The 25,479-nt window shown below is 36.9% G+C and overlaps 1 protein-coding gene across 5 annotated transcripts in view; it reads left to right on the top strand.

Annotated features, from left to right (window-relative positions):
- The window catches only part of LOC136871725 (methyltransferase-like protein 25B), a 92,285-nt gene that overhangs the window by 33,165 nt on the left and 33,641 nt on the right, over nt 1–25,479 (top strand). For 4 of the 5 annotated variants that reach the window (XM_067145262.2, XM_068227475.1, XM_067145264.2 and 1 more), the window contains 4 exons: nt 6,714–6,843; nt 7,716–7,894; nt 7,977–8,121; nt 22,127–22,236. In XM_067145262.2, coding sequence (XP_067001363.2) covers nt 6,714–6,843; nt 7,716–7,894; nt 7,977–8,121; nt 22,127–22,236 — 564 coding nt within the window. The remainder of the gene's footprint in view (nt 1–6,713; nt 6,844–7,715; nt 7,895–7,976; nt 8,122–22,126; nt 22,237–25,479) is intronic. The other variant, XM_067145265.2, reaches the window with a different exon arrangement.

Raw genomic sequence — 25,479 nt, 5'->3', positions numbered from 1 at the left:
TTTTGTCATTATAAACAAAGAACTTAATGACAGTCAAAGTATTCTAAATACCTTGAATACTTTAGACCCAAACATTAAATTTACAGCGGAAGAAGTAGAAGTTGAAGAAGAAGGTACACTCAATTTTCTAGATATTTAAACAATTCAGATAAACAACCATTTCCAGTTTAAAATACACAGAAAACCCACTTTTACACCGACTACAATTAAAAGCGATTCTTTACATCCCACTTCGCAAAAGAAATCCGCCTACTACAGTTTTGTCAACAGGGCCTTTGAAATCCCGTTAACAGATACAGACAGAAAGAAGGAACTATCTTTCATTCGTCAACAAGCCTTACATAATGGTTTCAGTTTGAAATTCATTAACAAAATCATTACTAAGTGCAAATATCAACAACAAATTAAACTAAAGCAACAATAGGAGAATGCAAAGAAATACGTCAAATTCACCTTTAATAACCCGAGGATTTATGAAATCACGAATTTGTTTAAGAAGCACAATACCAAAATAGCTTTCTCAACCAACAACAATACAAAACACAGATTTTTTAATCACAATAAAGTCAATAAACTTAAAGATGACGAATTCCAGGAATCTGGCATTTACAGATTGACATGTACCCAGTGCAAGAAAACATACGTGGGGCAATCTGGGAGGAGCTTTTTAATTAGATACCAGGAACATGTTAATGCAGAGAAATACAGAAGATACTCTGCTATGGGAGCTCATATTAAGGAGGCAAATCACAATTTCACTAACATCAGACAAGATCTCCAAATTATCAGTAGGATAACCTAGAAAACATCCACATTACTCTCGATAAACTAGAGAACAGAGAACGGAATCTAAACGAAACGAATGAAAAAACCTCCTATACGAACAATTCAGTAAATATTTGGAAATGGTAAACAGTAAACAAACAAGACAAACAAATGAAATACTCGAACACAACGTCACTGAAACACAACCAGTAATCCCTCCCCCCTCACAAGACGTACTAGATGACGACACAACTCTACTTCCCCTTTCTCCGGAATATTCCACGAACAATCAGATCATGTCACACCGCTATCACACTAGGTCGTGCACGAAGGCAGTTCTTCAAGGCAACGCTGATTAAACATTTGCCAGATAAGATAAGTCAAGGCCACGCAATCTCGAATACAAATATCTTCCCGCTATCTATTTAGAATGATAAAAGTAAATTTTATCATATGTCATATTTTAATATATTACGATCTCCTGCTGGTTACAGATCGCGAGGCAAGCTGCCCGAATCAGATCGCCATTTTATATAACAGAAGCCACCACAGGGTTTTAGCAAGTTAAACGACTAACACAATTTCTTTTATCACATTCCGAAGAGCAATTCTCGGAAGTTAAACAGTCAACACGGCCTTTTAACCACAAGAATATCATTCAAGGAAGTTATTAAATATAAACAATAAATACCTGAAGACTGGTGCATATGACATAAACTTTCATTCAAGCACAAGTGTTTTTGAATAAGTGCCTTACCATAGACACTTTAGAATATTTTAACGTATGTTTATTAAAAACAAAGTGTTTAACATCACCACAGACGCGAATTTTAATTAAGTTATTATATTTCTCACAAATGCCTGAAGATTATTACAAACACAAACTTTTTATTCACGCCACCTAATGTTATCAAAAAGAATTTTACCATAGACGCTTGCTTTTAAATATTTTAAATATGTTTTTCATCATTTAAGTTTTTAAACACAATTGTAAACGATACTGTAATTTAAGTATCATTCACATAAATCTTCCATTTCATTTAAAGCATCTAGAACAATAGTTTTTGGATTCCCTTGGGATATAGTTTTAAGATCCAATGTGCTTGCTTTTAAATGTTATCATCTAAGATTTTTTATATACAGCTGAAGATGACCACTAAGTGGTCGAAACATGTACTGTGTTTGTTAATGTATTTTTAAGTTTGCCAAAGGCAAAAGGAATAAAGTATCGATTAGGTGGCTTTTTAGATTAATTTGTTGTTCTTTACTTAATGAAATTAATTTCTTGTTCTCAATTAATTTGTTATAACAGAGCCATCTACAGTTAAAGCCGGAAGGTACACTTGGCAACGCTGTACCTATCTGTCAAGCGGAGGCCAAGAGAAAGGCGGCATGTCTGACTTTGAATGGCTTCACCCATATTCACTACATTTAAACCAACACGGTGATTATGACAAATGCACACTCTTCAAAAAATGATACTAAGAAACACACACATCATTCACTGAAGTTAGAAATACACATTTTACATTGATAAAAACAAAACACTTCACGAACGGTACTCATAAGCTCAATTATTGTAGAGTGTTGATAGCCTCATCCACTTAATGTTTTTATCCTCACTGCTGACATAACTCTTGTTCTTCATCTACTTTCTATATTTAACATGACATTGGAAAATGTAGTCAATAAACAATCTATCAGACCATTATTGTTATCAGTTTCATTACTCTGTAGGAGACCTAAACATGAGTCACAGTTTATCCTTCTGGATATTATTCTTACTGCATACCCAGAAATGTATATTACTCCTGACATCTCAAAATACCCACCAAAAAAATTAACATGATAAAAGTGAGTCTTAACTTGTGTAGCACTTCCATATTGGGCCTAATATCACATGCCTTGATGGAATCAGACATTTGTAATTGGCTACAGCCAAACTGCACTTTTCTGTACCACCACCACTGCAAGCCTAGAACACCCTTAATCCTAATTTTCATCTCACGTTCTAGGATTTGAAGTGTAGTAACATTGCAGTTACAACCACTAAGCTGCCGGTACTGATCAAACCTTCTAAGTTATCTCTTAAACTTCCCTAATGGCCAATGACCTAGCTTTTAGGTCCCTTTAAACAACAAACAAACTCCCCTAACAGTAAATCATGTATGCACCTTCACAGTTTCAAATGAAAATGTTTGAGCAACTCTTCTTCCTTTTAGTGTAAAGTTCGAATTGTTCCCTTAAAAATATAGGGCAGGACAATGAGTCTGTGCTTTCACTACTTACCTCACAAACCTCTATGAGCTTGTCAAACATTTTTAATATATTCCTTTGTACACATTCAATACTAACACTACTAGCAGTGGCTCCTGTATAATTTAATAAATATTAATTTAGTTGAGATCACTTGGATATTTTACCATCAGCTGAACATGTCATTTCTTTTACGAACACCTGATAACTATTAACATATTATATACAGACATTCATATCTTGGTGAAATTTGAGTAAATGGCTTACATTTGGCAAATCATCCATCTTCTTATTTTCCCTAATCTTCATTTCCAGTCTCTAACTTCACGATCTTTTCTTTTAACATTTTTCGGTGACAAATATTTCGGAAAATTTGGTAAAATAATTGGACATGCATCAGGAAGAAGCTCATTAGGTTTAGGTGGTAGTATAGTTACGTTGCCTTTACTATCACAAATTGTATTCCCTGTTGAAAAACTTTCGTCTGCGAAATGTTTTATGCACACGACTGAATCCTTCCCAGGTTCCCAGGTTCCCCAATTATCCCATTTCAAGCAGCAAATCCATTTTTGTTTTAATTTCTCGTCTGAAGTAAACCTCAATGAGGTAACAAAACCTTATTTTTTATGCTATCATTGCTATGATACAAACTCAGTCTGCGCCTTCACAAATAATAATGTTATTGATTTAACATTCCAATAACTACTATTATGGCTTTTCAGAGACGCCGAAATGCTGGAATTTTGTCCCGTAGGAGTTCTTTAAAGTGCCAGTAAATCTACTGACTCAAGGCTGGCGTATTTGAACATCTTCAAATACCACCGGACTGAGCAGGATCAAATCTGCCTTGCTGCACCTTCACATATTTCGATAATAGCTTCTACGTATGCTTATTCAAACACTTACCTTGTTATCAACTCAAACATATCCGCGATAAATAAAACAAAATACAAGACAAAGTTCACTACACATCAACATACAAGGGTAGCTTCCACGCTTTCACCTTGGCCTCCGCTGCACGTTGCCAAACTTACATAACTCCAGCATGTAACTGTAGTTGGCTATGTATTATAACCATCATATAAAATAGTGACCGGGCGAGTTGGCCGTGCGCGTAGAGGCGCGCGGCTGTGAGCTTGCATCCGGGAGATAGGGGGTTCGAATCCCACTGTCGGCAGCCCTGAAGATGGTTTTCCGTGGTTTCCCATTTTCACACCAGGCAAATGCTGGGGCTGTACCTTAATTAAGGCCACGGCCGCTTCCTTCCAACTCCTAGGCCATTCCTATCCCATCGTCGTCATAAGACCTATCTGTGTCGGTGCGACGTAAAGCCCCTAGCAAAAAAAAAAATAAAAAAATAAAAAAATAAAATAGTGTTCTTCATCTTCTTTCTGTGCTATATCCACTTAGCAAATGTTGGGAATCATTTATGTATTGACTGCTTCTTGAAACAATTCGATTGTAGATTTTCCATACCAGACCTTTAGATCCTTTAACCATGGTGGTGGTGTTTTTCTACTAGGACCTCAGTCGCCTTCAGTCTTACCTTGCACGATGATGATATGTAAGGGACTGTATTTCTCTGGTTGTCATATGACCTTGGCAAAATACTCAAGCTTCCATATCTTGATGCTCCTCACGTTTTCCTTTAGTTTTTTTATTATGTACCAGTTCCTCCATATTTCTCACTTTATCATTCTAGCGTATATGCATGTATAAACCAACATTTTAATGCTTCAAGTCTCTTTAAACATGTGTCTGTCAAGGACCTGCTCTCTACTTCATAATGCAGGATGGGGAAGACCTAACATCAAACAGATTTGAATATTAATTTCAACTTTAAAGTGTTATATTGAAGAAAATGTTTCATCCTAAACAGTTTGGCTGAGACTTTGTCTGTCCTTGTTTTTATTTCTATGGTCATGTCCCAGTTTTCCTGGATATTGCAGCCAAGATATAGTATTTTATTTACTCTCTTCAGCGGAGTTCCATTTTTGTTATAATTCAGGTGGTTGTTTTTTGATGACCATGTCTTGTTTCTGTATAGAAAGGAAATACCTAACATGCTGTTGCAGAGATACATAATGTGTAGTTACATCACTAGTAGAAATATTTTTTATGAGTTATAATTTCCATATATTCATGCACTGCCATCCTCAAGTAAATAGGTAGAGCCCAGCACGGATATCTGTAAAGTTAGTGCTGTGACGGATGAAAACTGAATGGCAATGCAGATAATTTTGCTGATAATTTATAAATAATGAAGTTTATTTATTTTCACTCGGGTATACTTTTATTTTTGCTTGTGTTTTGACGATCCTTGACATTGGTATGGGAGAACGGTGATATATAAGAGCCTTAAGACCATCAAGCCATAAATCTGACCTAAGCCTAACTGGCTCCTGCCCACAATTAGTGGAAGGAAGGAACAAAGGTTCCAGAAGGGAACTGCTAAGTATAGTGGTAGTTGTCACAAGAGGAATTCCCCCGTAAACCTGCTGGTCTGGTGCCAGGTATCAGGCCTGTTGGATTATATTAACAGATCTATCCGTTTCAATACCTTGGATATCTGTGAAGTTAGTGTCTTGGTGGATGAAAACTGTATGGCAGTGCGGATAATTTTGCTGATAATTTCTAAATAATGAAGTTTATTTATTTTATTTTATTTATTTTAAATAGTTACAATATCCGCAGATAACCATTTGTGGATACAAGTGCTGATGGAGGAAGTGCGGATGCGGATATTATTTTGTATATCCATACAGGGCTCTTTAGATAGGCTCTCTCCTTATCAGTCCCTGTTCTTCTACATCCATTTCTTCTAAGCAGCCGACAAGCTCGTTTCTGCTTTCAGGCTTCATCAGGAGGATGAAGATCAACACTTGTTGAAGAGCCACCTTGACAGATCTTCATTGTTGATGTGGGTAGTGTACATTCAGCTGCTACTCATTTCCTAGAATAAATTTTTCTCTTGCAATTCTTCTTAAAGTCTGTTGGCCCTGTTTCTCATCGCTGTTAGACTTTGTAAGAGTAGCAGGAGAAAATGCTACAAGCATGACATTTTTTAAGATGAACCCCAGCTTGCAGGGAGGAGGCCCACTCACTGTGATTTCCGAGCCTTTCACTGCGGCGCATGTAGTGTGAAACAGGCAGTGGCAAGTTCCAAAACTGCAATGGACTGCCACAGACTCCAAATTTGTTGAGTAGCGCTTTTATACCCAGTCCGTCTGACTTTATCTTCTTCCGCCTCCAGAGCCGTTGGGAAACCATACCATTGGAAATGGATACTGTTCCGCCTATTTTGCTGTTGGGCACATTACCTTGTGTTCAGGCCCTCCATATTTAGTCTAACAATATAAAGAAAGACGGGCTCAGTGGTTCAGACAGTAGAAACGTCGGCCTTCTGAACCCAGCTTGGCAGGTTCATTCCCACCTCAGTCCAGCGGTACTTGAAGTTGCTCAGATATACCAGTGTCATATCGGTAGCTTTATTGGGGTGTTACAGAATTCCTATGGAATAAAATTCCTGCATCTTGGGGTCTCTGAAAATTGTAAAAGTAGTTAGTGGAACGTAAAGCCAAGAACATTATTATTAATTGAAATTGCCTAATATTACAACTTTGTCAAATAACCATCTTCTTCATCAAAATATTTTTATTTCTGTGTGATGGTGTGATTTGTGATTGTTACAGGAAATTAGATGCAGAGCTGGAAGTATCTGTATCAAAGCGTCTTTCACCTGAAGAGATGGCAAATTTTCATCGTCCTGTGCATGTTAATGTTACTATACGTCCTCAGCTAGATACCTCTAGTTTTGTTAAGGTAACTGTTTCATAAAATATGAATCTTATAAAAGTTCTAAAAATATACTATATCTAACTGATAAGAGGCTCTTCATACATAGCAGTTACAACATAAAAACAAAAGTTAATTACTGTACAAAGAAAAACATAGCATTATCCTTAACAATAATATCGCAACTGGAGGATTTGATGTAGTAAATTTCTGCATAGTGCTGGAGGTTGGAATTGTACTCAGCATTGTATGGTTTCTTTTTCCACTGAAATGTTTTTTTGTTAAGAAGATAAATTATGAATTGTAAAGATCACAAATGTGAGGAAGTCATTATATGAAATGCTTTATACCTAAATCGAGGCTCATTTTTAATGATTTTTGTATTTGCAGCCTTACAGAAATAACATATACGGTATTCTTGCTTCTAAATAAAATTGATGTAAAAAGGATAGATGCTGTAATTGGGAATGATAGGGGTAGACCAATGTATGAATATGACAAGCAGATTAGAGCAGATTTAGAATGTAATAGTTATGTAGAAATGAAAAGTTAAGCACAGGATAGGATGGCATGGAAAGCTGCATCAAACCAGTCTATGGACTGATGACTTAAACAACACTATGATTATTAGTAGCATGTATAATTACTGCCATGGGCAGTTAAAATTATTATGGTACAATAAACATTGTCTACAGCTGAACTTACCTTCTTTCCAATATTCTACTGATATCTGACCAGCACTGAATGTCACTTCTGCTGCCTGACAACTGGTCTACATTTGTGCTCCTTTGTAAAATAACCATAATACATAAGAAACCTAAAGAATTCCATCTAGAAATATCCATTTAAAAGGAAGATAACCTTATAAGGTATCTTAACACCTCTCTTCATTCTTGTAGGACATACTGAAAGCTTTTGATAAAACTCATGAAACTGATCTGAAATTTGGTCTGGTGGGACTGCATCCATGTGGGAATTTGGGCCCTATTTTGCTGCAGCTATTTGTCAACTGCCATAATGTGAAGTTCATCAATATCGTAGGCTGCTGTTACATGAAAATCTCTTTAGATAATCCTCTGTAAGTATATAATACATTATTACTTAAGTATTTTAAGGGTTATTCATGCTGAACTGTACTTCTCAGTAATTTTTCTTTTCAGGTCTGATCATTTTACAGGCTATCCACTGAGCTACTTTGTCTCCGAGAGACCACACACAATTAGTTATGAAGCCTGTGAGATAGCATGTCATGCTATAGAAAGTTACTGTGAAAGACTGTGTTCGGGCGATGTCAACCACTTGAAAGTAATGAAAAATGTCCTATTATATTTTTAATGTACATTTGTAAGAAGATTACTATGTCAGATGTATCATAAGCCAATTTTTAGAAAGGAATTTCATTGCATTATATGGAGGCACAGTAGTTCACAGGTGAATTAATTTTTATTGTCATTATGTTATCAATTAGTGTAGTTCAGTGGATTGCTAATGACTGGAGATGTTTAATAAGTCGTGTTCATAGAGCTGTTGATGAAAAATTATTTTTAAAATGTTACTGTATTTGTATCACATCGAATCAGCTACATACAAAACAAGCAACTAACCGCATGGCACTAATGCCTTGACGGATCTTGGCCTACCAAGCGACTGCTGCTCAGCCCGAAGGCTTGCAGATAATGAGGTGATGCATGGTCAGCGTGACAAAACCTCTTGGCCGTTATTCTTGGTTTTCAAGACTGGGCTCGCCATCTCACCGTCAGATAGTTCCTCAGTTGAAAATCACATAGGCTGAGTGGACCTCGAACCAACCCTCAGGTCCAGGTAAAAGTCCCTGATCTGGCCGGGAATTGAACCTGGGACCTCCACACGCTAGTCCTAGACTGCAGGGCTGGCGAATCAGCTATGTACATAACCAAATTCCATTCATTGTATGATGAGCATACAGAGAATTCTTTGTTTGCATTAAGTCTTATGGACTGATAAGCTTGCATCCTTGTCAATTGAAAGAGTTAAACAAAACACAAGCTCGTGTCACATAATATCTATTAAGGGCCTTGTCCAGCCAGGATGACTGCTGCTCAGCCAGATGGCATGCAGATATTGTGGTCAGCGTGAGAGCATCCTCAGTCCACCGCTTCTCGTAAATGACAGTTCCTGTGTTGGTCTCCCTTGGCTAACTCATAAATTCCCAAAATACTGTTTCAGAGAAACACATCTGGAATATTCTTCCCTCGGATTATGGTTTCCGTTACATCTGGTGAAAGTGTTCTGGGGTGTTTGAATACTGAGACAAACTCTTTCTACATTTTTCCAATTTGGAATTGGTGCTACAAACTCTTTACCATTGACAGATACTGATATATTTTAAGCGTTGTTCATCTCACATGTGATAATGGCTGCAGGCATGGTAATTATAACAATATCTTCTTCCTCTCATGCTTTTTCTTCTTCTTGTGCTGTACCCAGTCTCCCAAATGTTGGCAATCACCCTGGAGAAAGCAGACCTTTCTTTAGCTAACTTGAAGAATTATTCAGTGTTGTTGATGCAACTCCATTCTTTGATGTTTTGGATCCATAACATCGGTGGTCTACCAGCTCCTCGCTTGCCTTCTATCTTTCCTTGTAATATGAGTTGTAGAAGCCTCGTAGAACTTGGCCTAAATAAGCTGATTTGCTGGCATTGATGGTGTTTGCCAGCTCATGCTCAGCTCTAGCCCTCCTTAACACTTCATTATTGATTACAAAATCTGTCCAGGCTATTCTAAGCTTTCTCCTATGTAACCACATTTCAAAGGCCTCTGATCTGTTCATCAAGCAAGCGTTGACCGTCCAGGTCTCTACTCCATAAAGCAACACTGACCAGACATAATATCTCAAGAACGTTTGCCTGAGTTTGAGGTTTCGATTATCATCACAAAAGAATGACCTCATCTTTTGGAAAGATGTTCTGGAAATCTCAATATGGCATCTTACCTCCTTTTCAGGGTCCAGTTTATCTGTTATGGTGGTCCCAATGTATTTGAACCAACTTACTCGTTCATTGCCTTGACTATTTAATGAAATGGATACAACTTCATGGTGTTTTCTAGTAAACTATGAACATAACGAGTAGAAGAGAAAGTGTAAGCTCGTAAGTTGTTCCCTGTTGGCTAGTATAGGGACTGTGATGAATCGTCCGCTAGGGGCATCACCGTTGCTATCTGAGGGTTGGTATCTGTAGTTGTAATATGGTTATGTTCGGTAATGTTGTTCTGTGAAGGCAAAAACTTAATTGTCATGCATTATTGTTAAGTGAAAGTGAAGAGCGTGTGATTTGGTGATGGCATTCTTTTAGTTAGTGTAAATACAGTGCTGAGTTTATAAAATTTACAAAAATACCGACGAGGAAAAAATGTGTACTTGCTTCGTTCCAGGATGTAAGTCTGGCTACAAAACTATGAAAGATAAACACTTCTTCAAACCACCTAAAAATGAAGCAGAATTTTCAAAATGGGAAAAGGCGATTCCCAGAAAGGACAAAAGGTTTTCTCATAAGTGTTACGTGTGCGATTCACATTTTTTCTGATGAATTTATTGTTAAATCAGATTAATTTGTAATACAAGGCGAACAGGTAGAAATTCCTAGAGATAGATGGAAACTGAAAACTGGTGCTGTCCCTCATATATTCCCCAGTTTGCCACAATATCTCACGAAACAATTAAACAAATGAAAATCACCCCGTAAAAGACAACCTCCGAAGACAGAGGAAGGTTCAAGAATCAAATCACACAGGCTTCACCGCGAATTAAATTTTGATGCTTTTTCTGAGAATGATAAGAGAAATGAAATTGATTCATACACAGCTAAAAAGACAATAAGTTCACTTAGAAACAAACTAAAGAGACAGAGACAGAGACGTAATAAATTGAAAATAGCTAATGCTAAGATTTTGTTGCTAGAAAAACAATTAAGAGATTCCAAATTACAGCCAAATTATTCAAGTGAGCTGACATTAAGCAGAAAGCAAAAGGTGATTATTGACACCACACTAAAAAAAAATGTCAGCTAAGAAATAAGAAAGGGCTGAGATATGAAATAAATTTCTTTTAGATAGTCTCTTATTCAAAATTAAATCACCTAAGGGCTATAGACACTGTTTAAGGCATGACATGCTTCCACTTCCTTCGGAGGCTCTACTGCAAAAATTAGTTAAAGGTCTTAAGTGCCCTTACGGGGTGAACACCCATGCCATTAGTGCTATTGAGAAATATTTCTGCGATGAGAAGAGTGAAAACAATCGCACGGGAAGTATATTGAAGTATAACTGAGGGAAGAGGTTCAGTTTAACACCAACTTATTAAAAGTTCATGGATTCATAAATTTAGGAGAACACACCCAAGAACACGGGAAAAATAAACTCTCAAATCATGCGTTAGTGTTCATGTTTGTGCCCCTATTGCTAATTGGGTTCAACCGGTTGCTGTGTATGCAAGCTGAAATTCCACACCTGGTGATATTTTGTCACGAATTTTAATCCAGGTGGTCTTACAACTGGAGAAAATTGGCACCAGAATTATAGGTTTCACCTCAGATGGAAGTCAGTCTAATAAAAAGGTGTGGAAATGTTTAGGAATAAATGGAAAAGAAGGGAAGGTCGTGTGCTCTATTTCTAATCCTTTTGATTCTAGTAGGAGAGTTTGGGCCTTTTCAGATACTGTACATGTAATTAAGTACATCAGAAATAATTTTCACGACAAAAGGCAAGTCTATTACAATAATGGACTTCAAATTCTATCAACAAGTTTTTGAAATCGATAACTGCCATAAATTTGCAGGTCTGAAAGTTTGCCACAAGCTAACGTCTGCACATATAGACCCCACTTCATTTCAGCTCATGAACGTGAGACTTGATCTTCAGTTATTCAGTAATTCTGTTGCAAATGGCATAAAGTTATTTAGACAGATATACTCGGAGGGATTTGAAGACAGCGAACTGACAGAAATGTTCACAAGGGAATTAAACATCCTAATAAATGTATTAAATACTTCTATGCCAGCAGGGACTCTATAAAAATTCAATAGGGCATCAAACCTTAATAAAATGGAGAGATAACCTCATTGGGAAGAATAATACTTTTGCTTCAGAAAGAACTCTTGAATCCCTAAGAGTAACAATTGAGAGCACAATACAGGTGTCCGAATATTTATGGAATAATGGATTCCGATATGTGCTCTCAGCCAAATTTAATCAAGATCCACTAGAACGGCACTTTGGTATACTACGCTCATTAAGTTGTGATGACCACCCTTCAACAATAGATTTTCTGAATTTACACATGTTGCAGTCTATTTATATTCCAACCAAACTTGACCTGTCATCGGGTAGTAATTGTGAGCCCAAATTTGAACTGACATTGACATCATTCATCAATCAAATGAGAACACTGGCTAAGAAGACAGAAGAGACAAATAAGGCTGTAGTAGAAAATGCACAAAATAAAATAAGACAAGCACTAGACTTCACTGAGAACACGGATGACCTCTTACCGGACTGGGAGAACAATTTAGGTCTAATTAACAGTGATAGCCGCAGTCTTGCAAAGGAGTGTTTGATTTATTCTAGGAGGATATATAGTACGCAATGTATCCAAGGTCACAAAATATCATCAATGTGTCAGCCTGCTTCACGGAAAGCCTACAGAAGAAATACTTGCCGCACCCCTCACATTTATTAGGGACTATAGCAATAAATACAGCACTGAGAGCACTTTCCTCACCCATCCTTCAAGAGCAGTTTATAATGTGTTCATGCAAGTTGAAAGTGTAGTGGAACAAAAACTCTTCTGTGAACATAGTCTATGGGGAGATATATTTTACGAGTATTTGAACAGTTTGCACAGTATCACTATTAATTCGAAAGAATTAGGATGCTGTGATGACCATGTTGTGGACATTATCCCTAAACCTGTGTTACATTATATGAAATGTTGATTTTATTTTGTAACAAGACAGATGAGAAAGGAACTGAAATCTTCTAAGACCACAAGGTCTACTCGGAAGCTATCTAAACTTTCTGACAACTGACTTCTGGCATGGTAAGCAAAAAGCATAATATTTTGCATGCAATAATTGTCTTTTATTCGTATGCTGACTTGTAAGCTCTAGCTCAAATACTGATGGGAGAGTGGCCTAGCAGAGGAACGGATGAACTAGGGGAGTGATCACACTTCTTCCTTCTACTCGCTATGCTATGAACTTGGTTTTTGTGGTATTGATGTTTAGACCATATCTTAATCCACTGAGATGAATTCTACTGAGCAGTCCTTGAAGCCCTATTAATATATAATTGTACAAGATTGTTCCAGTATCATGATAATATTACTGTATCATCAAATATTTACGTGTTGATGTATCCAAATGTAAGGATAACTTAATGAAGTGGGGATTCCTTCATTCCTACTACGCTGGTGTAGAAAGGGGGAGAGGTGATACTCCCATGTGGCGCATCCCATGTGGCGGATAGGGTAACCGGCTTGCCAGCAGACTTGAGCATAATAAAATAGCTCTCACAGACCAAACACACAACCCCCTGAGGGTGGGGGATGCAGACGAAGAATATACCCATGGTATTCCCTGCCTGTCGTAAGAGGTGACTGAAAGGGGCAAAAAGGGATGATTTCATTGAAGTATGCTGTTTAAAGCATGAATGATTGTATTTTGTAGCCTAGAAGCATTATTAATTTCGTCAAGCCGAGGTATGTCAAAAATCGTTTGATTTTTTGTCACACATGAGTTTTACTGCTAGCCCTTTTCAAAAGTTGGCAGGTATGGTACCACTACATGAGAAATACCATAGTTCTACTTTACTAGCGATAAGTAGCATTATGAGTGGGCGGTGACCTGAATTTTGGATCTCCTTTAGACAACAAGCATCACTGATTCAGGATTGTGCTTTGGAAGCAGTTCCTTGATCAGCATACGTATACTATTGTTTTAGTTTCTGGGAGGGTGGGGTATTGTGGGTTGAATCCACTGATGTTTTAAGTTCATAATCATTGTTCATCATCGTCTTTTTGAATTCTAGTCACTGGATTGATTTTCAAATTATTTTTAACTTTTAATATTGCAAGTTGGATCTGCTGATTATTTTAAATTCATGTTCATCCATTCATTCATCATCACATTTTGAACTATGGTCATTGGATGAATTTTGGACTTTTAAATTGTAATTACATTTCATCTCATTTCATACCATTAGGGGCCGATGACCTAGATGTTAGGTCCCTTTAAACAGCAACCATCATCATAGATTCCTTCATGCATCGAGTGACATCCCTTGTGAGTGTATAGATCCTCAGAATCAGGAATTCTCCTAGTCTGCCCAAACATTAATCAGTCATGCTCCCAAGATGATATGTGGGCTGCCAGTATTAGAGATGTCCTCGCTGCTGAGTTCTGGAAAAATTGTGTTCGATCCAGCCACATAAATATATATAAATTTAATATCACTATCCTCATCATCAGTGGCATCATCTGGTGAATGTGGGATAATGCTCTCATAAATAGAACTCTAATGATACAAATAATCTTCCTCAAGGTCCTGGAATTTAAGAAATTAAGTTTCCTTTTTGGGTACCAGTCCCATGGTCTAGGGGTAGCGAGCCTGCCTCTTACCAGGAAACCCTGGGTCAGGGATCTGGATCTGAGAGCAGGTTCAAGGTGCTCTCAGTCCTTGTGAGAACAGTTGAGATAGCATCCATGGTGTAGAAAACCAAGAATGACTGTTGAGGTGGTTCATCGTGCTGATTATGCATCACCTGCACCCCTTCGAACCGAGGAGTGGTCGCGTAGTAGGCCAAGGTCTGTCAGGGCCATAGTACCACGGGGTTGTTTTGTCTGCTAATGTAATAGAAATAATCTCTTCTAATTCCTAGAAAATACCTTTCAAATATAAGAATAGTTTATGATTATGTAAAGCTAAAGAAACTATGAATTGTCGCATATAGTTACAGTATAAAATACTTCATTTTAGGTATGTGACAGATCTTTTAACATCTTCCATATATACCACAACAGATGATCATTACTCAACATTATATATTATAAAGAAAATAATAATGAAATTTGATCACCTGTGAATATGTAGCCACAACCATAAGATACATGTGGAAAAAAAGATAACCCAATTCTTGAATGTAGCATGTTCAAAAAAGCTTCAACAATTTCTAAAGTAGTAAACTTTTATTTAACACCAAAATTCAATAATCCAGAGAGAAAATATAAAACCAAGCTCGATAGCTGCAGTCACTTAAGTGTGGCCAGTATCCAGTAATCGGGATATGTGTTGTTGTTTGAGTCATCAGTTGTAATAATTTCTAAATATCAATGAGTCATCAGTCCATAGACTGGTTTGATGCAGTGCTCCATGCCACCCAATCCTGTGCTAACCTTTTCATTTCATTTTTCATCTTTTCATTTTCTTTTCATTTCATCCTACATCTGCTCTAATCTGCTTGTCATATTCATACCTTGGTCTACCCGTACCTTTCTTACTGCCTACACTTCCTTCAAAAAACAACTGAACAAGTCTTGGGTATCTTAAGATGTGTCCTATCATTCTATCTCTACTTCTTGTCAAATTTAGCCAAATCGATCCCCTCTCACCAATTCGATTCATTATCTCTTCATTCATGATTCGATCTATCCATATCACCTTCAGCATTCTTCTGTAACACCACATTTCAAAAGCTTCTATTCTCTTTCTTTCTGAGATAGTTATTGTCCATCTTTCACTTCCATCCAATGCCACGCTCCACACGAAAGTCTTCAAAAACATCTTTCTAATTTCTAAATCAATGTTTGAAGTGAGCAAATTTCTTAAGAAAGCTCTTCCTTGCTTGTGCTAATCTGCATTTTATGTCCTTACTTATGCAATCTTTAGATATTTTACTACCCAAGTAACAATATTCATCTACTTCCTTTAAGACTTCACTTCCTAATTTAATATTTCCTGCATCACCTGCCTTTGTTCGCCTGCACTCCATTACTTTTGTTTTAGACTTATTTATTTTCATCTTGTACTCCTTACCCAAGACTTCGTCCATACCATTCAGCAGCTTCTCGAGATCTTCTGCATCTCAGATAAAAATACAATATATCCGCAAATCTCAAGGTTTTGCTTTCCTCTCCTTGGACTGTGATTCCCTTTCCAAATTCCTCTTTGATTTCCTTTACTGCCTGTTCTATATAAACATTGAAAAGGAGGGGGGGACAAATTGCAGCCTTGCCTCACTCCTTTCTGGATTGCTGCTTCTTTTTTAGAGCTCTCGATTCTTATCACTGCAGACTGATTTTTATACAGATTGTAGTAATTCTTCATTCTCGGTATCTGATCCCAATCACCTTCAGAATCTTAAATAGCTTGGTCCAATCTATAGTATCGAATGCCTTTTCTAGATCTACGAATGCCATGTACATGGGCTTGTCCTTTTTAATTTGATCGTCTAAGATCAGACGTAAAGTCAGGATTGCTTCACGTGTTCCTACATTTCTTCTGAAGCCAAATTGATCTTCTCCCAATTCTGCTTCAACTTGTCTTTCCATTCTTCTGTAAATAATACGTGTTAAAATTTTGCAGGCATGAGATACTAAACTAATGGTGTGGTAGTTTTCACACTTGTCAGCACCGGCTTTCTTGGGAATAGGTATAACAACATTCTGCCAAAAATCGGATGGACCGAGCTCGATAGCTGCAGTCGCTTAAGTGCGGCCAGTATCCAGTATTAGGGAGGTAGTAGGTTCGAACCCCACTGTCGGCAGCCCTGAAGATGGTTTTCCGTGGTTTCCCATTTTCACACCAGGCAAATGCTGGGGCTGTACCTTAATTAAGGCCACGGCCGCTTCCGTCCAACTCCTAGCTCTTCCCTGTCCCATCGTCGCCATAAGACCTATCCGTGTAGGTGCGACGTAAAGCAACTAGCAAAAAAAAAAATCGGATGGCACTTCTCTTGTCTCATACATCTTACACACTAAATGGAATAACCTTGCCATGCTGGTTTCTCCTAAGCCAGTCAGTAATTCAGAGGGAATGTCATCAATTCCAGGTGCCTTGTTCCTATTTAGGTCTCTCACAGCTCTGTCAAACTCTGACCTCAAAATTTTGTCTCCCATTTCATCAGCATCAACAGCCTCTTCTTTTTCCAGAACCAAATTATCTATATCTTTACCCTGATACAACTGTTGGATATGTTCCTTCCATCTTTCTGCTTTGTCTTCTTTCCATAGAAGTGGCTTTCCATCTGAGCTCTTAATATTTATACACGTGATTTCCTTGCTCCAAGGGTTTCCTTGATCTTCCTGTATGCAGCATCTACCGTTCCTAGGACCATACAATCTTCGACATCCTTGCACTTGATGTAGATATAGGGAATCAACATCTTCAGCATTCTTCCTTAGCTACGTGCACTTTCTATCCACTTCATTCTTTAATTGCCTTTATTCTTTTCTTCATTTCTAGTATTCTTGTATTTTTGTCATTCTTCAATCGGGTCTAGTATCTCCTGAGTTATCCACTGATTCTTAGTTGATCTTTTCTTTCTTCCTTCCTAACATTTCTTCAGCAACCCTACTGACTTAATTTTTCATGACTATCCATTCTTCCTCTATTGTGTTTCCTTCAGCCTTTTCATTTAGTCCTTGTGCAACATGTCTCTTGAGACAATCCCTCACACTCTTTTCTTTCAACTTGCCTAGATCCCATCTCACTGGATTCCTTCCCTTCTTCAATTTCTTCAACTTCAGATGGCATTTCATAACCAACAAGTTGTGATCAGAGTCCACGTCTGCTCCTGGAAAAGTTTTGCAATCCAACACCTGGTTCCTGAATCTCTGCCTAATCATAATGAAGTCTATTTGATACCTTCCAGTCTTTCCAGGTCTCGTCCACGAATTCAGCCATCGCTTGTGGTGTTTGAACCAAGTATGATCAGTGCAGAATTCAACCAGCCGACTTACTCTTTCGTTCCTTTGTCCCAATCTGAATTCTCTTACTGTGTTACCTTCCCTTCCTTGGCCTACCACCGCATTCCAGTTTCCCATCACAATTATATTCTCGCCACCTTTTACATATTGTATTAAATCTTCTATCTCTTCATATATTCTTTTGATTTCCTCATCATCAGCTGAACTAGTGGGCATATAGACCTGCACTATTGTAGTGGGCATTAGTTTGGTGTCTATCTTGACGACAATAATTTTTTCACTATGCTGGTTGTAATAGCTTACCCACTGCCCTGTTTTCTTATTCATTATTAAAGCAACTCCTGCATCTGCCCTGTTTGATTTTGTGTTGATAATTCGGTAGTCACCTGACCAAAAATCTTGTTCTTCCTGCCAACTTCATTCACGTATACCAGCTACATCTAACTTTAGTCTATCAATCTCCCTTTTCAGATTTTCTAACCTACCACAATGATTCAAACTTCTAACATTCCACGCTCCGACTCGCAAAATGTCAGTATCTATCTTCCTAATGATTGCAACCTCTCATGTAGTCCCCACCCGGAGATCTGAATGGGGGACTAGATTACCTCCGAAATATTTTACCCGGGAGGAAGCCATCATCAGTACAATATTCATACAGAGAGAGCTGCATGTCCTCGGGAGTTACTTACGGCTGTAGTTTCCTGTTGCTTTCAGCCATGTAGCAGTATCAACGCAGCTAAGCCGTCTTGAGTATTATTACAAGGCCATATCAGTCAATCGTCTAGACTGCCACCCTTGCAACTTCCAAAAGACGGCTACCCCCCTTTCGATGATATAGTGGGTTCAAACCCTACTGTCAGCAGCGATGAAGATGGTTATCCGTTGTTTCCCATTTTCACACCAGGCAAATGCTGGAGCTGTACCTTAATTAAGGCCAGGGTCACTTCCTTCCCACTGCAAGCCCTTTCCTGTCCCATCATCGCCATAAGACCTAGCTGTGTGTGTGCAACGTAAAACAACTTGTAAAAAATTTTTTTAAAAATAAATATACAGTGAAGTCTATGTAAAACAGCCACCAGTGGTTCTTCTGAAAAATAGCCGTTAGTACACATTGCCGCTAAATTAAAGTTACAAAATTTTGGAATTGGAAAAGTGGTCTATTTCATGACATGATTAGCTACAGTAAGGCCAGTAGGATATTAAAAGTAACATACAAATGCATTGACTTTATTTAATATATGTCAGTTCTACCGTATATATAATAGAACAGTGAGATCAAATGGGTTAACCCTGTACTAGCACTCATTCAAGGATTAAATCCTTGGATGGGCTAGGAATCAATCATGGGGCCTCTGAGTAAGATGCATACACAATACCTCCCCTCCATGGCAGTGCCTAAAACAATCAGTCTTTATTTTGAAAATGTGAAAAACTATCAAAATTTGCCAAATATTCCAAAATTATCTTTTTTTCTCTTTCTACTTTATCATGCTGGTTTTGGATCATTGAGTTAAGATACCTTCATTTTACACTCTAAGTGAGAGTTCCTTCCTTCTGCTAACTGTTGGAATCATTGAGCTGAAGTTCCTTTGTGATAGTCTTATGAGAATCAAGGTCAGAAATGGTACTGGTTTGTTTGACAAGGTTGACATCAGGAAGGGCATCTGGTAATAAAAACTTGCTGTAAAGATTCATCTCACTTCATACCTGACCTCATAGAGAAACAGGATAAGGGTTGGACATGCAAATATGACAACCTCATGTTGGTAAATTTACTGGCATCTAAAGAATTCCTGTGGGAAAAATTCCGGCCTTAGCATCTCCAAAAGCCATAAAAGTGGTTAGTGGGACGTAAAGCCAATAACATGATAATTATTGGTGAATACTACTGGAGCTTTAAAATCTGGAGCCTGAAAGGGGTGCTGTCAAAGGATCTGGTAGTGGGTTCATAGATTTTTAAAAAGTGTTTGTGGACATCTTGACAGAATTTGGAATGGGCATCAAAACAATTGAATTCATCAAATACAGTAAACCCTGGCATGCACTCACTGGAAAGTTAAATTCTTGAAAGAATTCACCGAGCAGTTTGAAATTAAAACTATAATCAGACAGGGAGATGGACTTTTACTGGTTCTTATCAAGCATGTGTTAGAGAAGATTATCAGAAAATGAGAAAGGGAACTTGCCAGGAATAGTGTCAGAGAAGTTTGAGAGAAAGATCATTTGCAAGGTGACAGGACCTGAAGATGGTGGTTGGACAATATAGATTAAAAGGGATTGAATAATTGTATCAGGAACACAAATGACTGATGGAGTCAATAAGAAAATCAAGACTGACGTTCTGTGAACATCTATACAGAATGGACTAAAAGCAGCTGATAAAACAGATCTTCAAAATACTGAATAGTAGGTCTGAAGTTAAGTTGTTTAAGAGGATCAGAAAAGACTTTGGCAAGTTTCGGTTAGAAAGACACCTCAGGTCATGGAAAGTACAGCTTACAGATAAAGAACTTCAAGCAGAATAGAGTATGGATGCAGGAAAGAAGGCAGCTGTTACAGAAAGAGTTCAGCAATTCTGGGATGCAAAAAAGGCTTCCAAAAGTAACATGGTCTCCAATGGCCCAAAAAATTTTTTTAAATATATATTTTTATCTCAAACTTTTATCCTTCAGAGGCCCTCTTGCCTACCATCAGTCACAATCAAGTTGGGGAATTTTCATTATAATGGCAGATTTTCATTCTCCACCTGCCTTTTTACATCTTCAGAAAGACTGCCTTAGTGGTTTTCCCAACTGAAATCAACATAGCTCGGTACAATGACGCCAGTAGGAATGTCATGATTGAAAGCAATGCTATCATATGAAATACTCGATCAAATGAAAAACCACACATTTTCTCACTTTTAACGAACAGTAGTATGCTGCCGATCTAACAGTCCAAAGTTCCAGAACTGGAATGACCAGGCCGCAGACAGCTGTGAACACTCCTCTGCCATTATTCTGTTAAATGTGCACACTGCTCATTTCGATCAATGCCTCAGAGTAGGGACTGAATTGCTGGAATGCCATGACGGACTAGTGTGTTACGTATCAGCAGTATCAGAAAATGTATGAATCAGAGGAATCGTATGCTAGAGAAGAAAGTTATCTAACTCCCGTGCTATTTCCCGCCAATATTCAGGCAGACTGTTATACTCGGTACGCAGCACTAATCCCTTCTATAGGAGATAAGTGGCAACAAAAGAGACAAAGAACATCACACCAAACATTGGTCAACATAATGTTACTGTTGATCAATTTTATGAGCTTTTGATATTGTAGGCCTTCACATTTAGTTTTCTTCTGACTCTGAAATACCACTCTTATCATAGTCAATACGGTAAAACTGAAGAAAACATAAATGATCGGAAATTGTATTCTCCATAAATTCTGTTATATAGTACTTTTCTATAGGACCAATAACATAGGTACTGTATTTAAAAATTAAATATTAGGCACCTTTCCCTAAACTACCATTTCATCCAGGGTGAATAGAATTTTTTATAGCTTGGACTGTAGTTTCTTATTCTCCGACTCTATATACCGATTTTCATGAAATTCTGTTTACCCATTTTCTCGTGGCTCGGCATTGATATGGACTTAGCAGCAAAATTACAAATTCATGAATCTCTCTGTTATTATAGCCAATACGGTAAAAATGTGTAAGACATAAATGATCGGAAATATAATTCTATATAACTTTACTTACGCAGTATTTATCGATAGGACCACTAATAACATAAATATTTGAGAATTAAATTTTGGGCCTTCCCCTAAACTACCATTTCGCTCAGCGTAAATGTGAATTACAGCCTAGATTGTAATGGCTCATTCCCAGACTTTACATACCGATTTTCATTAAATTCTCTTCAGCTGTTTTCTCGTGGTGCGTGTACATACATACATACATACATACATACATACATACATACATACATACATACATACATACATACATACATACATACATACTGACAGACAGGCAGACAGAAATTACGGAAAAGTAAAAAGTGCATTCATTTCCTTGTTACTGTGAACACGACCAATAGAGAAAAATCATTCTTTTGAAATTCTGAGCAATGTACATGCCTGCCTGAGCAATACATATTATATAGATGTTTTTACAACTTTGAATTGTAAATAAACTTATAGGTATTGAATAGGTGGAATCAATATACGTTTTTCAACTCATAATATCCTCATAATCCCTTGCTTTAAGAAACATTAGCACCCATTCCTTGAAGTTGCACTTGGATTTTATTGGAAATTTTGACTTAGTATTTTTTATAACTGTGCATTTCTGTTCCAGGTCCACTGTTACAGAGCAACTTTAGAACGACTCCTTGTTAAACATAGCCCTGACCTACGGCATGCAGGAATCCATAGCATTAAACATGTGCATCTCATGGCTTTTGAAGAGTAAGTAACATCCTCATTTAAAATATTAAATAACACTTGCCGCAGAAAAAAGTTTCTATAATTACTCCTTTCATTTCCTGTAATATGTGGTATTTTGTAATTTCAGCTCTCTTTATGATCACCTACCTATTAACAGATAATTCTCTCAAACTGAAGTTACATAATGACATAAAGCTTAAGAAAAGGAGTGCACCAGTTCTGTTTAATGTATATTGAATGTAAAGAAGTAATGAAAGGGATAAAAATAAATGGTGAGATCATTGCAGATGATATTGCAGACACTGAATAAAGGGAAGAATTACCACAGAAATCCTTGAAAAGTATGGACTTGTTTTTGGGCACTAAATTCAATATAAAGATTAACATAAAATATAAATAATGGTATGTGATAGCCAGCTAAAGGACGTCAGTACTAAAATTAGTGGCATTTTACTAAAACAGGAAACTTCTACATGGGAGTACAACATTTCTGCAGATGAACAAAGCATAATTAATATAAAGAGAGAAATACCCAAGCCAAGATGGCATTCAAAAGGAAAATGATCATTCTAACCTCTAAGAACCTATTCCGAGAAGTGAAAATAGAATTTATAAAAAGTTATGTGTAGGAATGGTACCCGCTATGACTCAGAAACATAGACTACTGGCAAAAATTAAAATATATAATTAAAGGCATTCAAAGTGTGGTATTATAATTTCCAAATTTATTTGGGTGGGTGTAGTTTAAACAATGTTAGGATACTTGTTAGTTAAATGGCACAAAGATGATGAGTATTATTAAGGAAAAGACCTACGTTAGCAGGTGCATACAGTCTTACTTTAAGAAGGGAAATTCAAATTATATGTTTTCGTGATCAAGCTATCATCTTCAAACCTAGGGGAATTTGTTTTGATATTTTATAAGATAAATAATAACTTATCACATAATCATGTGAAAATATTTTATTTCATCTCTCACACTTTTGTATGTCTTTGATTTTAGTTCTTGTGAGTAGTTGAAATAATTTTATTTCTGTCTAAAGGTATCATGTGTTGCAACCAATGAAACTACTTGTAGAGTTGTCCGGCTCATGGCTAAATGGTTAACGTGCTGGCCTTTGGTCACAGAGGTCCTGGGTTCGATTCCTGGCAGGGTCGGGAATTTTAACCATCATTGGTTAATTTTGCTGGCACCAGGACTGGGTGTATGTGTCGCCTTCATCATCATTTCATCCTCATCACGACGCGAAGGTCGCCTACAGGCGTCAACATGTCCTCGGACACTCCCGGCACTAAAAGCCAACGCATTTCATTTACTTGTACAGTTGACATCCTGGTAATCGACCAGCAGACAAAATCAGGCTTCATCATTGATTGTTGATCTTGCAGTTAAGTTCAAGATGGATAAAGAGCACCCGTTGCTAGTTGAGCAAGAAAAATTAAAGACTTGGGCTTACGGCGAATTATTTCAAAAATGTGTAGAACTTTAAAAGACGTCACCATGATAGGACTTCTGGCGGGATGCGGAGAAACAGTTTCCAGATTCTTTATGACTTCTGTGCCAACTTAGATGTACAGTAAGTAAACAATTAGTTCAGAACATAGCTATATTGGCACTGAAGGGTTTCCTTCAAATTCTGAGATCATTTATATGCTTTACGTTAGTAGACTATCTAAACAATGCTGTAAATACAGTATTTCCTCTGTAACTTTAATCATGTGTGGTATAATTTGTCATAGCGGCAACCTATAATGTTTGAGAAGTAGGCCTAATTAAATTAAATGCTGTTTAACTTAACCTCATGCCCAAAATTAATTTTGAAATTTATCATGTCTTAACTGATGGAAAGGCCCAATCTAACTAGGTATCACAGAAAGTTATGGCTTCCAAAAATATATATATATATATTACACCATTCCCGCATCCAGGATAGCTGACATAAATATTTCCTGTCTAGATCTCAGAGTTCATTATTGTTATTTTCATAAATATTTTTATCGTGGGATTCAAACAACGTTGATACGCTATGCAAATCTATCATCGGAATTGATGGATGCCTCCATCTAACGTATCAGGAAATTGCAAGAAAATGGTTAATTGTATATCTTAAATCTTAGTTGATCCTTGTCACTATGGAAAACATCAATAACACATCATATTAACATTAATTAATGTCATTTATTCAAGAAAGTAAGAATTAATTGGATGAGAAAAGCAAAATGTGGGAATTAAGTTTAACATTTTATTAATATTCATTCTTCTCATATATATTAATCATCTGTGCTCATATAATCGGCATCAATTATTCTATTTGGCTTCTTGCCTCTCCTATCTTTAACTGTATTGTTTTTGCAATATATCACAATTGAAATGAATTATTAATTATATTCAATAAATATCAGTTTAAAAAATATATAAATTGCATCTTGACATGGGAAATTGTAGGGTGTATCGATTTGAAAGATCATTCTGTACATTAATTTTCATTAACTTTGCTTAGGACAAGTTTTGTTAATACATGATTGTTATTTTATTTTGTAGCATTTCAATATAAGCTTCTGGAAAAGATAAGTTTCTCACTCGACAGCATAAATCTGTTTCTATTAAAGTTAAAATTACTATGTTAACCATCATCATACTTTATATCAATTCATTTTGATGCAACTAATCATTGGATGTGTCTAACATGATGAAAAGATTCTCAAATGTGACTAAGTATATTAATAAATGAGCTAATGTGCGAATTATTCTAATTATCTTGCCTAGGGAAAATCGTTTTTGAAGACACTATATTATATCTACTCTCAATTATATCTATCACACAATATGATAGTAATTATCCAATGTTAATCTCTGTTATGCCATCATCATTTGGGAAAAATACGATTTTAGAATAGTAATACATATTATATTCTAAACATCTTTCATTATGTACAGGTTTTCAATACGGTGAGTATTAACTGAGAAATCTGACGTTTACTGCCTTGGCCTCCATAAAATTACAAACGCAGCAATAGCCCAACTTCATTTTAAAACCCTTTCCGTATCTGTTTTTGCACCCATAAGCACAACAGCCTGGCGTAATTTTCTTGCAATATCAGACCTCAAAAATACGTAAATGCACACACATTTCGAAACGAATAATACTAAATAATCCCCTGTGTTTAATAAAAACATCTTTTTGGTAGTATTAAAGTTGAAATAAGTAGCCTGTTCTTCGCTCTAACTGCATGAAGTGTGGTCGTACTCTGTGCGGAATACAT

This window comes from Anabrus simplex, chromosome 4 (assembly GCF_040414725.1).
Source record: "Anabrus simplex isolate iqAnaSimp1 chromosome 4, ASM4041472v1, whole genome shotgun sequence".
Lineage (NCBI taxonomy): Eukaryota > Metazoa > Arthropoda > Insecta > Orthoptera > Tettigoniidae > Anabrus > Anabrus simplex.
The sequence above is the reverse complement of the archived record's forward strand: the minus strand, read 5'-3'. Positions and strand labels throughout refer to the sequence as shown.